The sequence below is a fragment of the Aythya marila genome, assembly GCF_965140915.1.
Source record: "Aythya marila genome assembly, chromosome: 9".
Lineage (NCBI taxonomy): Eukaryota > Metazoa > Chordata > Aves > Anseriformes > Anatidae > Aythya > Aythya marila.
This window is the reverse complement of record NC_139050.1, coordinates 24,749,928-24,764,934: the sequence shown is the minus strand read 5'-3', so window position 1 is coordinate 24,764,934 and position 15,007 is coordinate 24,749,928. Positions and strand designations below refer to the sequence as shown.

The window sequence follows — 15,007 nt, the reverse complement described above, 5'->3', positions numbered from 1 at the left end:
CTAAAATGTTTTTATCAGTGTTAGTTCCTTTTTAACTAAAGAAATGTTGCCATTAAAAGCTCTGATTTCATGCTTTTGAGGAGAAATCTTTTGTCAGCACAAAAGAAAACTTGAAGGATCTGTAAAATGCTGCTTCACTGAATTTATTGTAATGGCTGCTATGTGCTGATACAAAAAGCTTGTCAGCAGAAGTATATCAGGCACTGATACACCTGTGTAAAACACATCAATGTGGGAGGTTATCAGATCTCCCAGCCTACATCTCCCCCGGGTAGAGCCTTCACATTAACTACTGAAGGTAAGAGCAAGAATTGCGTCTGTACTGCAAATACACTAAGACAACATTCTCAGTTTCCATCTGACAAACTCTGCCTTGCAGTGTTCTGGTCTGGTGACAGATGTGGCAAGACAACAAAACGTTTTTCTTATATCAATATTTTTTGAGTTGACTTCACAAATATGAGAGAAGAAACTTTCTTTTTATGTAAGCTTACACAGCAGGGCAGAGCTGTGCATCAGCAGGACTAGGACACGGGAGGTGCTGGTTACTGGCTTCTGGGTGGCTTTGTGGGGAGAGGTTTTGCTGCCTTTACTCATCCACATCCTTTCAAAGGCCTTGCACTGGGAGGAGGTGGAAAATTGGGGTCAGCAGCATCATGAAAGAAAACCCAGCTTCCACCATGTGTAATGGCATTTGTTTTATTGGAGATAAATTAAAAATCAGCATGTATCTACCTCAAAAAAAAGTCAGCAGATATTTCTTAGTGACAGATTAACACTTTTCCTCAAGATTTTTATCCAAATATATTACTTTTGTTCACAAACCATGTTACTATAAGTAACAGTAAGTTAGTGACATAAAATCAACTTGTGTATGTTTATCTGTATACATAGTAGCAAAGTTTTAGGTAGATCTCTAGAACATGAATTTAGAGAAATTACAGAGATTCATTTTGGAACAAACAGGCTAGTGGAAGCATTCAAGCTTCCTGTAGTGAAATTCACTGTAGTGAGACTTGTATAGAAAAATTACCACAACTTCAGGCCTATTAACACAAAGGTTTTCTATTTAATATGTGCATAAAGCTGACAATCTCTTTAAAAGTTTTCTTCCCTTTCATGTGTTATTCCAGCAGCTGACCCAGATTCCATTCCAGATCCATCTTCAAGCCGATGACTGTCTGACTCACAGGTGTATTTCACTTTCAGATGGCGACCAGGAAGCCAAATGAGGCGCATGTGACACAAAATCATTTCCTGGAGAATGGATTTAAAAATATTTGTCTTTTAGTGTCTTCATACTGTTTTTCTGCTGGTGAAGGTGGGTATTATATGAATCTGCTTTCTTACCTGTGTTGGCATTTCATGGAGCAGGATGGTGTAGTCAAACTCAAGGGAATCATCTTTCCTCATCTGGACATGTATCAAAAGAAAACAAGAACACAAGTTATATTGGTGAAGTTCAGGATCTACCCTGATTTACGTGACTGCAGCTAGCTTGCTTAGGGAGTGAGATGAACAGGGCTCACTTAGGGTAGCTGGCTGGAGGAAGACAGGTTTTTGTATATGGACAGAAGGGGAATTAGGAGCACTCACCGCCTAAGAACTTTGAAGGCACTAACTGTGGTGTAGCTGTAGCCTGACATGAAACTAGGCTTACACAGATGGAAACGAAGTGAGTTAACTGTCAAATAAATTGGAGAGTTTGGGCTGACTACTGAAGTCTCCTTTGGGAAGATGCTGTTCTATGTAACTTGGGAGTAATAATGGAACACACTGTATGTTGATCATGGATGTGTGAGAGAAACAAAGCTTGGGGAACTGCTATCTCGTGTGCTGTAGGTGTAAGGTACGTTCAGCAGAGAGCATGAATTGGACTGATGCTCCACTTAAGCTTGGCTAGAAGGGCAGATAGCACTAGGAGTGACTTAGTGTGGAGCTGATGAACTGCAGGACTAGATGTTCAAATTATCTCCTGATTAAACCTGCAGAAAGCCAACAGATCCACTCGTGCAAACAAGGAAAACCAGACTTTATCCAAATGAGTAAGTTTTTTCTGCCAAAACCTGGATTGGCAAAATAATTTATTCTGATGGAGACACTTGTATGGGAAGCCACTGGGATTTGGGAAGAATCATCCCCCCCTGCAGTGCGTGAGGCTGCTGACAGCCGTTTTATTCTCTGCTGCTCAACAGCCTGTCAGCCTCTGCAAGGCAGACGTGGAATTTCCACTTCACTTACCCACTGCTTCACAGACTTGACTTGTGACATGAAGTAACCCACTTTCTCTGTTGACTTCTCCCACATCATGTAACTGCTGCCAGCAACAGCCAAAGCCCACACTGGCTCAAAGGCAGGTTCCATATTTCCAAAGATGTCTGAAACGCAGTAATATAAAAATGATTAATTCTGGCTGTTCCTCAGAAAAACAAACAACCACAGAGCACTTTTGCCTGGCATAGCACTCTGCCTGGGAATTGGTTCTTTTTTTCAGATGTGTTACAATCTTGGAACGGGAGGAGAATGAACTTGTGCTAAACTTACTGCAACCACAGAACTATGAGAGCATGATGGAAGTGAAAGTTTCCAAGAGACATTACTCACAGGTTCCCCCAGGGAAGTGAGGAACCCAGTGTCCACAGTAACAGGGGTCATTGCCACCTGAAGGAAAGGAGAGCAGTGCCCTCGGTTTCCAGGATGGAGAAATTGTTGGTCATCCCTTGTGAATTTCTATCCACAGCTGGGGCAGGTGTGTGCGTTGAGGCAGTTGATACTGCTTAAGGGCATTTTGCATTCACTTTGAGGTAAAATTGCATGGTCTTGTTTTTAAATCCAGAACACCCTCACAACATTGTGAGGACTCCCACTGTTGGGAAACAGTGGAGGTCTTTTTTTCCCCAGGAACTGCTGGCAAGGCAGTTGTTTTGGTAGTTAGCTCTATACTTTTAGGGTTTCACTGTGTGTTTCTGCTTTTTAAAACACACATTTGTTTGTATCCTTTAGCGTCCAAACTCTTTAATATGAAATGAAACAGTTGATTGGAGGAGCATACCTGGAATATTGCTTCCAATTATTGGTTTGGTTTGGCGCTTAAGTTTTTGATATAATCTGTTGTCCTCTTCTTGGATTTGCTTCTGGTCTTTGGTGTTTATGCACTTGATATTGACAGCAGGTGGAGACTTTTTCTTCGGATACAAGACTGTAGCAAGGCAGCTCCCAGCATTTTCCTATAAAAGTAGGAATTTAAAACTTTAACATTTTATTTACCAGCAACACATTTTTAATGAAAATCTTGGCATTAATATGTGAAGTATATACATGTATATGGACTAAGTACACACTTACAGAGGTCATAGAAAGCCTTTAGAAGGTTATCTTTTTTACTTACAGAAAGCTAAAGAAGTTAAAACAAGGCTAAGCTGTTTTTTTTTTTTTTAATATAATAATTACAATGTAGCAGAAATGTATCAAGTCATCTTGGAAATACACTTGCAAATTCTCAAGAAATAATATCAATTGATAATGGGGACTTTAATTGTATGACACTTCTGCCTTGAAACAAAAATAATGCTTCATGTTATGTGGTACCCAGGGACATGGGTTAGTGGGTAATATTGGTGGTACAGGGACAGTTGGACAAGATGATCTTGGAGGTCTTTTCTGATCTTAATGATTCTATGATTAAATTCTAAAAATAATTTGAATTGTATAAGTGTGTAATAGAAGAAGATGCTCATAGTTAAATCACTAGCGACAACTGTGCCAGAATGAATGGAAAGAGGGTTATAATTAAAAATTATAATTAAAAACAAAGCAACAGTATTTATTCTTTGGTGTGTAGACACAACAGGAGCTACAACTGGATAACGAGGACCATACTGTGACACTGGGTTTGGATCACCACAAGGTCTGACTCAGAAGCTTGATGTGACTTAGCCAAGACAGCCTTTGCAGGCAGTGCGCAAAGCAGGTGGCTGCAGTGCCTGCAAACCATGGCCCATGCTGGAAAGGTATAACCATGAAAGTAAGGCCTCAGATCCATTTACAGAAGCACTTAAAGATGCCTTGTTTTGAAGGAGTTGGAGTTTATGCACGCAGTAAGAGGAAACGTGGGGGACTGTAAACTTACCCTGCTTCTGTAGTCTTCGGTAGTGAACTGCAGGTAATACTTCTGACCCATTCCTGGAATGCTCTGAAAGAGAGAAGGAGAGGAGGAGTCAGCCTGCAGTGTAGCTGCAGTCCTACACTCTGTAACTCACTGAGGTGTGCCACAAGCACAGAGGAGGGAACCTGCGGGTGCCTTGACTACCTCATGGCCTTGTAATGCCACGAAGTTGGCCAGGGGAGGGCCATGGAGCTGATCCGAACAGCAAACGCAAAGGATCTTAATAAATAACCTTTATAAAAGGATCTTAAAAACAACAATAAATAGAGCAACACCTCTGTTTGGTAGTCTGGTTTCTTTTCTAAACACAATACTCTTCAGGTAAACAGGAGGGGCATTCTGGCTGTTTGCACAATGCTGGCAGTTAGAATCCAGAGGAAACGTGCACATTTTATTTATCTAAACTTGGCCCTTTGTGTTCCATCATACTTTGTTCCACGAAGCCGTTAATAGCGTACTGTTAGCAGAGTTTCATTTACAGGGCAAGGCCATCAGCCCAGCACCTGCCTTTAGTACATACACGTTAGGCGCTGCAGATAAGAGGAAAAATTGGTTTAGCCATTTGCTCTACCTTCGTGAAATCTCCTCTTTAAAGGGAGCCAAGTTTGGAGTTGGGCCATGTAATACCGTGAAGGGAATGAAAGAAACAGTGGGTAAGTTCAGACCTTTATAACTTTTTCTCTGCCCTTCTCTCCTTCCCTCACTTTGTGCGCTGGTTAAAACGTTGGCCTGATCTACTTAGTCTTAAGTCAAAATGACAGGTTTTTACATGTTAATACAGTACATTTTAATCTTACCGTAGCAAAATGGTAAAAACTAGCTGTCTGAACTGCAGGTTTATGAGAAGGATCTAATCTCATAGTTGCTGCCGTCAAGCCTAAGCCTCTAATTATTGGAAAGGTACCCTAAAGATACTATTACTGCAGATATTTTTTTCTAGCATTTTTCATTTGATGAAGTATTGGTATTTTTAAGCACAGTGACCTAGGCTTACTCCTTTTCTTATCATCAGTACTACAGATGAGAAAACCTGAAACAGAGTCAGATGGACTACAACACTCCTGAGGCAGAAGTTTAGTTCTGGATTAACAAATAATGGAGGGGGTTTCCTGCTGAACCTCTTCCTCAAGCAGCACAATACAGCAGCCAGGCTGCACGCTGGTCCTTAACAGCAGCTCTTCTATAGCTAGGTCAGATCTTTGCAGTCCAGCATATTCAGTCATTAAAAAAAATGTGTTCAACTTTTCTTCCAAAATTACTTTCCTTGCACTGCTTTCACCTGTCTTGTCTCCTAAAGAAAAAAATAATTTTTATAGCTCTGATAACTTTGAGAACAGTTACCATATTCTGACAGAATATCTCAGGAGTTTCATTTCACTTGTTTGGTATCACGTGCTAATAAAGAAAAGATACAATGGAACTTCTTATCCAGTCTGATTCTTCTCAGCAGAAGAGAAGAAAAACTCTTCATGATTAACGGCTTGTTAAACACTTACTTGAGAAAAGAACACACCATTCTGTGCTCATGTGGTTTTGGAGCTGGTATTCTGTCTGTCTTCAACACCACCACCACAGCAGCACTGCTCACCTAGAAAGCTTTCAAGTGGCACTACACAGCTAAAATACAAAGGATGTGCATAGCAGAGGACTTCTGATCTCTCACCAGGGAGATCTTACCTTTGGCATGAAATAGTTTTATTTTTTACAAATGTATTTCTAGTATCTAAGAAAAGAAAGCACTTCCACAATTACTTTCACTATTACCCTACAGTGCATTGCTATAAACCATTGCATACTGTGAATTAAATAAGTGCTGAGGGATATTGTACATGACACAATGATGGCAGGCTGAAAGTAACCAAAGATAAAAGTGTCCAAAAGAAAAGGAAAACAAGTGAGTAATTCATTTTTCCACTGAACAGCTGGGTCACGGGATTGTTTTATTACCAGGCTCAAAATTAATGCAACTTTCATCACAGATTTCTAGTGCTGTGAAGGCCAGAGCAGCTATTTAACAGCAGTTTCATTCCAGGTCCTGACAGAAGCAGTTTGACAATGAGTTTACGCTGCTCTAACCCTCTGCTGGCACTGGAAGGGGCGATCCCTCTCACCCCTTGCAGCAATTTCCCATCTCCTCTGTGTTCCCTCACGGGGTCAGAGGGCTGACCCGACCCCACACACTGCCACAAGGTCCTGGGGGGTCCCCACCTTGCAGCCTTCCACTGCCCCTATAAGCCAGCTCAGGTGGCTTCTCTCCTGGCTAGTGGGGTGGGAAAAGCCAACAAGGATTGCCACTTTCTCTGCCCCTCAGTATCTAGCTTTTCCTAGACAACCTACCTACCCTGCCACTGATCTCACCTTCCCCACCCTAACCTGGGGTCCTGACAGATGGAAATTCAAAGAAACCTTTTAATTGACTTTAATACCAGGACCAGAGTCCTGACATTATACTCTTTTGTGTCAAGATGAGCTTGTGAAGACAAATTTCTGTCCATAGATTAGTATTTGTATCCCAATTGAAGCAGTTGCAGTTTAGTCAAGGGGTCACCTGGCATTACCTCTGCACCTGACCTGCTGATTCACCGACCTAACTGCACAGTTACACTTTCCAGAGGCATAGAAGATTGTTTTGGGGAGCCAGTTTCTGAAAGTTTCTCTTCAGTTCTAGGATCTTCAGCTGGCACACGCTAAGGTTTCTCTTCTCAAATAATGTATTTTAAAGCATAACTGTCAACAATTCCTTGAGATGCATGCTGCTGTTTTCTGAAAGATACCCGTTTAATTAAAAAACCCTCACATTGATGAGAAGGGACAGAAAGAAAAATGCAGCCAATGGCAAGGTAGGAACCATCATATGTTTGGCACATGCCTGCTGCTTTTTGCCAGAAGAGGAAAGCACTGAAGTTCCCTTTTACCTGAACTTGAGAAATCCTTCACATCTAGCAGAGTTACTGTACTGGGGACTGTCTCCACTCTTGTTTCCAATTAACACGGTTTCACTGGTCAGTGGGCTAACAATGTTTGTTTTTAAATGCAATGCTCATGATTACACTTAATAATAAAATTATCCTATTTCTGCTAGACCCAATAATACATTAGCAAACAGGTAACTAGCCTTCTTAAAAACAAACAATATCTCTGTCTCTTATATGCACATTAGATAGCACATTCCTTCCAGGAAATTCTTTTCATTTTTTACAGTGGAGGACAGGAAACAGGGAAGTGACCATGTCTGCAATGTTTTCTCTTGTTTTTACAGCGTATGAAGAGAAAAAAGGGAAGTAAGCTGCTTAAATTGGTTACAGCAAGCTCCTACAGCATCAAGTGCTGTGAGGAAATAATGAGGCATTTCATTTCTCCATAACGAACCAATTTCTTCTTTCCTGTATTAAAAGGCAGGTGGGCAATACTGGATGGAGAAACTCCTTTTCCCTCATTCCAGCTGAAAGTACCTCGCAAATACCCAGTTACACTGGGGTTGGAAAGAGGATCTGCACCAACCACCCCCTGATACCTGTCGGTTTAGGAGAGAAGTGCAGTGCTCCAGCAGCACACACTGCTCCCAGAGGCAGTGCTGTCGTGCTTAAAAGAGGCACAAGCACCTGTAAATGTAAATATGTATGCATGCATGTATGCACGGTACCTTGTAAAGTGCCCAGTAAATACAAAAGGGCCACCGGTACATTTCAAGAGAAGTGTCAAATATTGTAGTCAAGTCCTGTCACTGATTTCTGCAGCAAGCTCAGAGGGAGAATGAGATGTCACACCAGCACATCCATCTTCAGCATCTGCTAAGCTGTCTGTTTACCAAAGCATTTGGGAATGACAATAAGCACAGTAAGCTCCCTACAGGCTACGGTTTCGGGTAAATCTATACCAGGACACCTTGCTGGCGTTCCCAGCCAGGTAAGACGACTAATGCTATCATTCAGCCTCATCTTACATAAGGCAATACACAAAATCTGAACCGTTATGCAGTAGTTCATATTTTGTCATATTTGTGCTGAAAACCATGAAGGATAAAAAAGGTGGAAACGTTGACTTCACTGTCTCTGCCTCGGGCACAAACCCCATGCCTCAGTTTCCCCTCTCCCATCTGCGCTGTGATGCTTTGGGTCCCAGCTTGGGCCACTCAGACCTATCACGACTAGCATTTAGGGGACAGTTAAATCATTAGGCTGCTAATTAATGACCTTTGGGGCAGCTCCTCCCTCCCTGCTGGGGGAACCAGGTGCCCTGAGGGCAGCAGCAGCGCCTGAGGGGACGCGGCCGCGCCGAGCCCCCTGAGGGGAAGGGGCGGCGGGAGAGCGCCTCGGCTGCTGCCCACCGCCCCGTTCTATTATAATTATTAACATTATTTAATTTTTCGTTTCCCAGCGCCGCTTTCTGCCCTCGCAGCCCTCCAAGCGCCCCGCTGCAGGGCGCCTCCCGCCCCGCTCTCCTCAGGAGCCGCAGCCACCCCTCTTCCCCCCCCCATTCGCCGCCCCGCGGGGTGCCGGTACCTTCATGGTGGCCTTTCGGACCTGCCCCAGAGCCCGCAGCCCGCTGGGGGACGCCGCCTGGAAGTTGTATTTGTGCAGCGCCACCCGAGCCGCCCCCACGGCCAGGCGGCTGCTGGGGTCCAGCGACCGCTCCGCGCCCGGCGCCCGGGGCGGCTGGTCCGCCACAGCCGGCGGCGGGAGCTGGGCGCTGAGGAGAAGAAGGAGGAGGAGGACGGGCAGAGAGGCGCCGAGCCCCTGCATGGTGCCGGCAGGCGGCGGCTGAGCACTGAGGCGGGCTCCCGGAGGGGCCGGTACTAATAGCGGGGCCCGGGCCGCCGCCTCCCGCCCTCCATTCCCCGCCCGGGAAACGCTGGGGAAGGTCCGGGCTCGGCGGCGACTCCCCTTCGCCTCAGCCCTCCCACCTGCTGCAGGGCTGAGGGGGCTGAGGGCAGCCGGGGGGGCGTAGGGCTCCCCTCAGCCCCCCCGGGTTCCCCTCAGCCCCCCGGGGCTCCCCTCAGGCTCCCCCAGCCCGAATGTCCCCTCAAGGGGTGAAGCGGCCCCCTTCTCAAGTACCATGCGTGAAACACTTCTGGTGACAGATAGCAGAGCCAATACAGGCCATTGCGCTACAAGCAGCTGTTGTCTCCTCACCGTTTTTACCCTACAACCCCCCCAAAACTAAACCTGCTCTCTCAGAGACACCCTGAAGGCGTCTCGCCAAGGCACAGCTGAAAAGTTTTGGGAATGACACACAAGAAGCAGTTCCACACATCGCCATCCTGGCAGGCTCAGCCCAGGAGTTCACCCAGCCCAGTATCCTTTGGCAGTGACTACCCAGAGAAGGAAGGAAAATGAGGTGACACTTGCCAGGAATACTGTCCCAGCTTCCCACCGCTAACAACTCTGGGGTTTCCTGAGGTGCGAGAGGTATTTTGTGTGCTTGGTGTCCTGCAGAAGATTTCTCATCCACACCGGAATTGTATCCCATATCGAAAGGTTGACTTTTGGTTAACTTGCCACCTCTCCTGGTTTCACAACGCACTGCTTGACTTAATGTCATATCTGGAGTGACACGGCCGCTTTTCAGAGAGAAGTGGCATTTTTCATACGTTTTGGGTGGGGAAATGTTTATAGAAATTTGCAGAGGGAACAGGCAAATTATTTCCTTACGCGGACACTTGCCATGTTTGTCTCCAATATTCTCTGTTTAGCTAGAGGAAACCACCACATTCCAGCCTTTCCCCATTTATCTTCACTGCGATGACAACTCAGATGTTACTTTTAAAATGAAATACAAAGCATCCTTCTCCTTAGCTGACACTGGGAGCCTGAGCAGTGCCAATTGCTTCCTGATGCTGCCAGCTCGCTTCACGCACTTCGTTCCTCACAGCAGTGCTCCCGAGGTAGGACGAGCAGCAGAGAAGTCACTTGGGCAAAGGGACTGCAGGCTGCTGACAGGCCTTGGCGAGCCACGGTGTGAAGCAGAGGTATCTGGTGAGAAATGCTGTGGTACAAGAGGCATAACAGGGTGGGCAGGGAGGAGGTTAGGACTGCTAGGTGCCTGCTTTTCCAGTACACAGCATTAATACGCTCATGTGCCACAGCTGTTCCCATTCAAGGGAAGAAGTTAGAACCACCCTGTGCAGAGGCTTCACATTCTCAGCTGGATTTTGTGGAAGTTCAGAGTCCCAAAGAAGAGGTAAAAGTTTAAAATACCTTTTGTAAATCTGGCCCTTTGTCACTAACTCTGGAAAACCTGCAAATCCCTGATGTCTCAGTGCTGAGCCTTGAGGCTTTGACCCCATCCTTAACTTTCTATGTGCTTCCTTTTCCCTCATATGTTCTCCTCCTTTTCCTGCTCTCTCTGTCAGCATCCCTGTCAGTGATATGGTTGTTTCCTTCCTCCAGAGCACAACAAAGACTGTGAGTAACTGAGATCTGGGGTCAATATGGGCAGAAAACCTGTATCACAGAGCAGGGACGAAAAGGAATTTCCATGGCAATTTCCTAAATTGTTGTAGAGATTATGTTGCTATAATTCGCTGTTGATCTAACATGACTCCACATTTAAAAACATTTTTACTTGGAAAAATAAAAGCTCAGATGCTGAGTAGGTCTAGGTCAGGGTTAGGGACATGCTCCTAAATATGTATAAACACAGGCATTTGCTGCTTTCACAAAATTTTGGAAGTGTATTTATTTAAGTCCTTACTGTAAGGGAAATTCTGGGGTCCTTAAAGGCAGAAAGTGCATCCTGTAAGAGCCAGGCCTCAAGCCCTGCTCTGCTCGTTTGCTTCAGGCTTTTTGGTGACAGTAAAAACGGAGTGTGCAATATCTGAACAGAGAGAACAGAAGCTAGTGATCCAGCTCGAAGGGGTACACGTACTCGAGTTAGCTGGAATGTGGCACAGGCAGTTGTTACTCAATAATATCTTCATACCTCTCATCCCGGTTCACTTGGTCCCGGTTAGAGAGGAGGGTGGTGGTGTAAGTTACATGTTAATAACCCCCCTCTCGCTCTCTCTTCTGTAACGAATGGTACATTATGGCAGGTTTCCCAGCATCAACGCTGTGCAGCAGTTTACATCACTCTTATGTCACGTCTGATTTGGGCCCTTCAGAAATGGAAGCGAGGGTTGTTTTGGGCAGCTGGTCTAAAAAGCATTCTGAGGTTTTCGTTTTCTTACCATCTTTTTCATACATCAAATACTTGTTTAGAGGCCAGTTATTCCTAATTTGTTTCATATTTGAAGACTATTTCTATATCCTTTGTAAGCATTTTACAACAGACCTCACTGGCTCATAATCACTAACAGATGACTGTAATGTAATACACTGAATTTGGACAAAATTCAGTTTATTTTGTTTTGCAACTTTTCTAGTTCTAACTTCAGTGTCTTGCTGTAGTTAAAAACAAGCTCTTTGTGGCCCTCTTATTTAATTTTAAGGGAATTATGCATAGCGTTTTTTTTTATGCCACCAATAACTACATCTTGATTTTTACTCTCAATAATTAATCACAAGAGGTTATTTTCTGTGTAATGTCTTTTTTATTTATTTTTTTTTCTTTTTCCTTTTCCCCTGGATAAATAAAGCTTTTAATAGTTGATCATTTTATGCATTTCTGGGCTGACCTTGCCTATGGTTAAGCTCAGACTTAAAAATATGTATGTCATTTTTAGTGTGGCTCATTTTTATCAGGGAAATTTGGTTTTAAAGGCTTCTAACTATTTGTAGGTCTCTCTGATCATAGATAAGATTTTTTTAAAAAGATGAACATATATATTGTGTCCCAAACAACAGTTTCCATTTTTGCACATCCAGGTAGCAGACTTTTCGCAATGGTTTGTGTATTTGTGACTCAGCTCAGACTGTGTTTTCCTGCAGATGTTAGTGCTTAACATTCTTGATATGTGTGTTGTATTTTTCCAAAAAGGGAGGCAATGTTAAAGCGAAGTGACACTTTCTATACTTTGAGTGAGCATATAGTAAAAGTCTTCTAAAAACCTGTGTCGATTGGACTAGGCGGAGGTTTGCAGTGTAACTGTAATAGTTCCATAGGGAACTAAAAAAAAATAACAAACAAGATGAGAGACGGCGGTTGAAGGTAATTCATGTCACAGCAAATATTTATTGGCTTCAAGGACTCTGACTTGTTCTCCCATTAAATTTATGGGATTGTTTTTGACCAGAACTGTTGGAGCTGGGATATGAAGGAAAGTGTAAGAACTTGAAAGCTGCTCATTACTTCAATGCAAGTTGTTTGGGTCAGTACAGGGGAATAACGCTTGAAGTGTAAGGGGTTTTGATATCTGTGTCAGTCAAGAAGGTCTAATAATCCATAATTCCTCCTAGCCAAAATATGCAAATTGATTGATGCCATCTGCTTGCATTGTTTTGTGTATTTTGTGTATTGCCTTTAAAATGTGTGCCAATACCCTCTAAAATTCAGAGTCACGAGTAAGCTCCAGAGTTTTACTTTTAACTGCTCCTGTGCTGCTGGCAAACTTCTCCGGTGAATTATCCATCAGGACTTGTGGTCTTGTTGCTCAGAGGCTCCTCTAGTTCAGAGGCTATGTCTGGTGGTGTAAATCACCTTTAATCTCCCACTGCACTCTCTTCTCCCCAGATGTTTGAAGCCATGTGGCATTTCTTGCAATCTGCTGTAGCTTCAGTGTATCAGATCAATACCTCTGACAGCCCATCAAACATTTAAATATGGAAAAACTTTGTGAGCCTAGTGAAAGAGAAGAACACAGAAATTCCCAAGCCCACTATAGGATCTTACTGTGCCAGTGGATTTTACCCACTATTTGTTTTTCCTTCCCTCAGGTTAGCAACATTTCTTCCCAAAATACGAACAGTGGTAGCAGTATAAATGTGCTAGCATCAATTCTAGTAACTGAAAGTGCATACAATTTGGATCCATTTTCCTCTTCATTTAATGGTGGTATCTCGTGTATCTGGGGAATGCAGCATAAAATTGCTTATCGTTGGGCTGCATCCTTAACTATTGCAACTGGCTATGGCAATACCATCACTGATTCTTTGGGATTTTCTTGAGGGTGTATCTCATAACAGGGCCATACGTAAACTCATCTGCGCTGGGGAATAGTCCCAAAGCTACAATGTACCACTTCTACAGTTACTATTAATTTCTTAACCTTTATAAAGGATCAAGTGTGCAGACCAATGCCACACGCCTTGCACTGCCAGCATCTGCAGAGGCTGCTCTGGGAGAGGGGTAAGCTGCCCAGCCTGTCAGCAGGAAAGGTTTGCGGGGTGTTTCCTGGCACAGACATTGCCTAGGGGTTGCTGGGCTTGAGAGAGAGGAGCTTACAGCAGATGGCTTAATCTAAGACACAAATAATGGAATCAGAAATGATCTTGTGCTAGAAAATGGGAATAAATATGAAATGACCTAAACCCAAGAAAAGTGAAAGGCTGTGTGTTACAACAAGGGAGAGTAAATGATTGCAGCTTATTACTACTATTATTCTAACATTAAAAGGGTGTACAAAACATTTTGCTAATCTGTTTAGATTTTCTTTTGATTCTGTATGGCATTAACACCCTTCAGAGAAATCTCGGTTTATAGACTGGCCCCAGCAAACACATGCCCCATGAGATACAGTCACTACAGAGACGAGCGTGAGCATAAACAATGAACAATGCTTCTTAATCACAGTTCTAAAAACGAAACGGATCTTGGGCACATGTTCAGGCCTGTTCAAAAATACATGGAAATTAAAGCAGCCATTTAAAGCCTGAAGTGTTGCTGATAGAAAAACAAACGTGACTGAGAACTCTGTGCTCCTGGTGGTCACCATGGGAGGAACTCAGCCGAAAGGCTGGGCAGAGCTGGGATGCTTGGTGGCTCTTTCTGTCCTCTCTGTGGCTCTTGCAGCCTTCCTGCCTCTCCAGATCTCCAAAAGATGGAGTCTAAAACGAAGCTTCTAAAAGCACTGCTCGTATGTAATTCCTCCTGGCAGATCTGGATGGATGCTAAGTCATGACCCCTCGCCTTACACACAGGGTTTTATTTTGTTTGAGGTTAACGTTTACCTCATAGCTGACAGCAATAAAAATCACCTCGAAACACAGGCGTTTCTGACACTGTTTTATTAAAGAATCAGTGTATGTCACTGTTAAATAAGCATTGCAACAGAACAATCATTTTTGAATTGTTTAGTTGCTCAATGTTTAAACAAGGCATTAAATGTTTGCACAATAAGGGAACAACGGCTCAGTTAGTGTTTTAAGTAAGGTGGGGACAAATGAGTGAATTCTTACCCCGGATTCCTTACCACTGCATCACAAACTGTCTTCTTGCAGGTGACGTATTCAAAAAGATCCAGCAGAGGTAGGAGCTGAGAGGAAACGCATTTTTCATAGTCTTGCTCACTCTATCCTCCCTTTTCTCCTCAGGTTTGTGGCCGCTGTTCTCTGGGCAGGGAGCATTTCCAGGTGTCCTCTCACCAGGAGCAGGGGGTGCCTATGTGGAAGGTCCAGCACCTGTACGGTCAGAAGGCAAAATGAGCAAAGCACTGGTGGAGGCACAGCCCGACAGTCGTCCTGAACAGACGGTGCTGGGCAGACAAAAATCCTGCCCTCATTCTTTTTTTCTTTTCCAAAGTTTCTGAAATCTCTCAGAACAAAGATGAAGCACCCAACTAAACATTCCTCATTGAAAGGCTCCCCAGATCAGCTGGTGATTTTCACTTGAAAAGAAGTAAACTTTATCCTTAATTCTCTGGTAAGAAGAAAGATACAGTTTTGTTGCAGGGAGACATTTCAAAGATCGTTTGATTTATATGTGGAAACTTATATTCATATACTGAATTTTGAACTTATTTTTTTT

General features: G+C 43.7%; 1 protein-coding gene across 1 annotated transcript; it reads right to left on the bottom strand.

Moving 5' to 3' along the window:
- Positions 1–683: 683 nt before the first annotated feature.
- On the bottom strand, positions 684–9,003 carry RARRES1 (retinoic acid receptor responder 1). Its single transcript, XM_082767054.1, has 6 exons — positions 8,668–9,003; positions 4,130–4,192; positions 3,053–3,227; positions 2,242–2,378; positions 1,351–1,413; positions 684–1,257 (listed from the first exon to the last, which is right to left on the bottom strand). Exons 1-6 carry the CDS (start codon positions 8,905–8,907, stop codon positions 1,099–1,101), a joined length of 837 nt encoding a protein of 278 aa, XP_082623180.1. The 5' UTR covers positions 8,908–9,003; the 3' UTR covers positions 684–1,098.
- Positions 9,004–15,007: the final 6,004 nt, after the last annotated feature.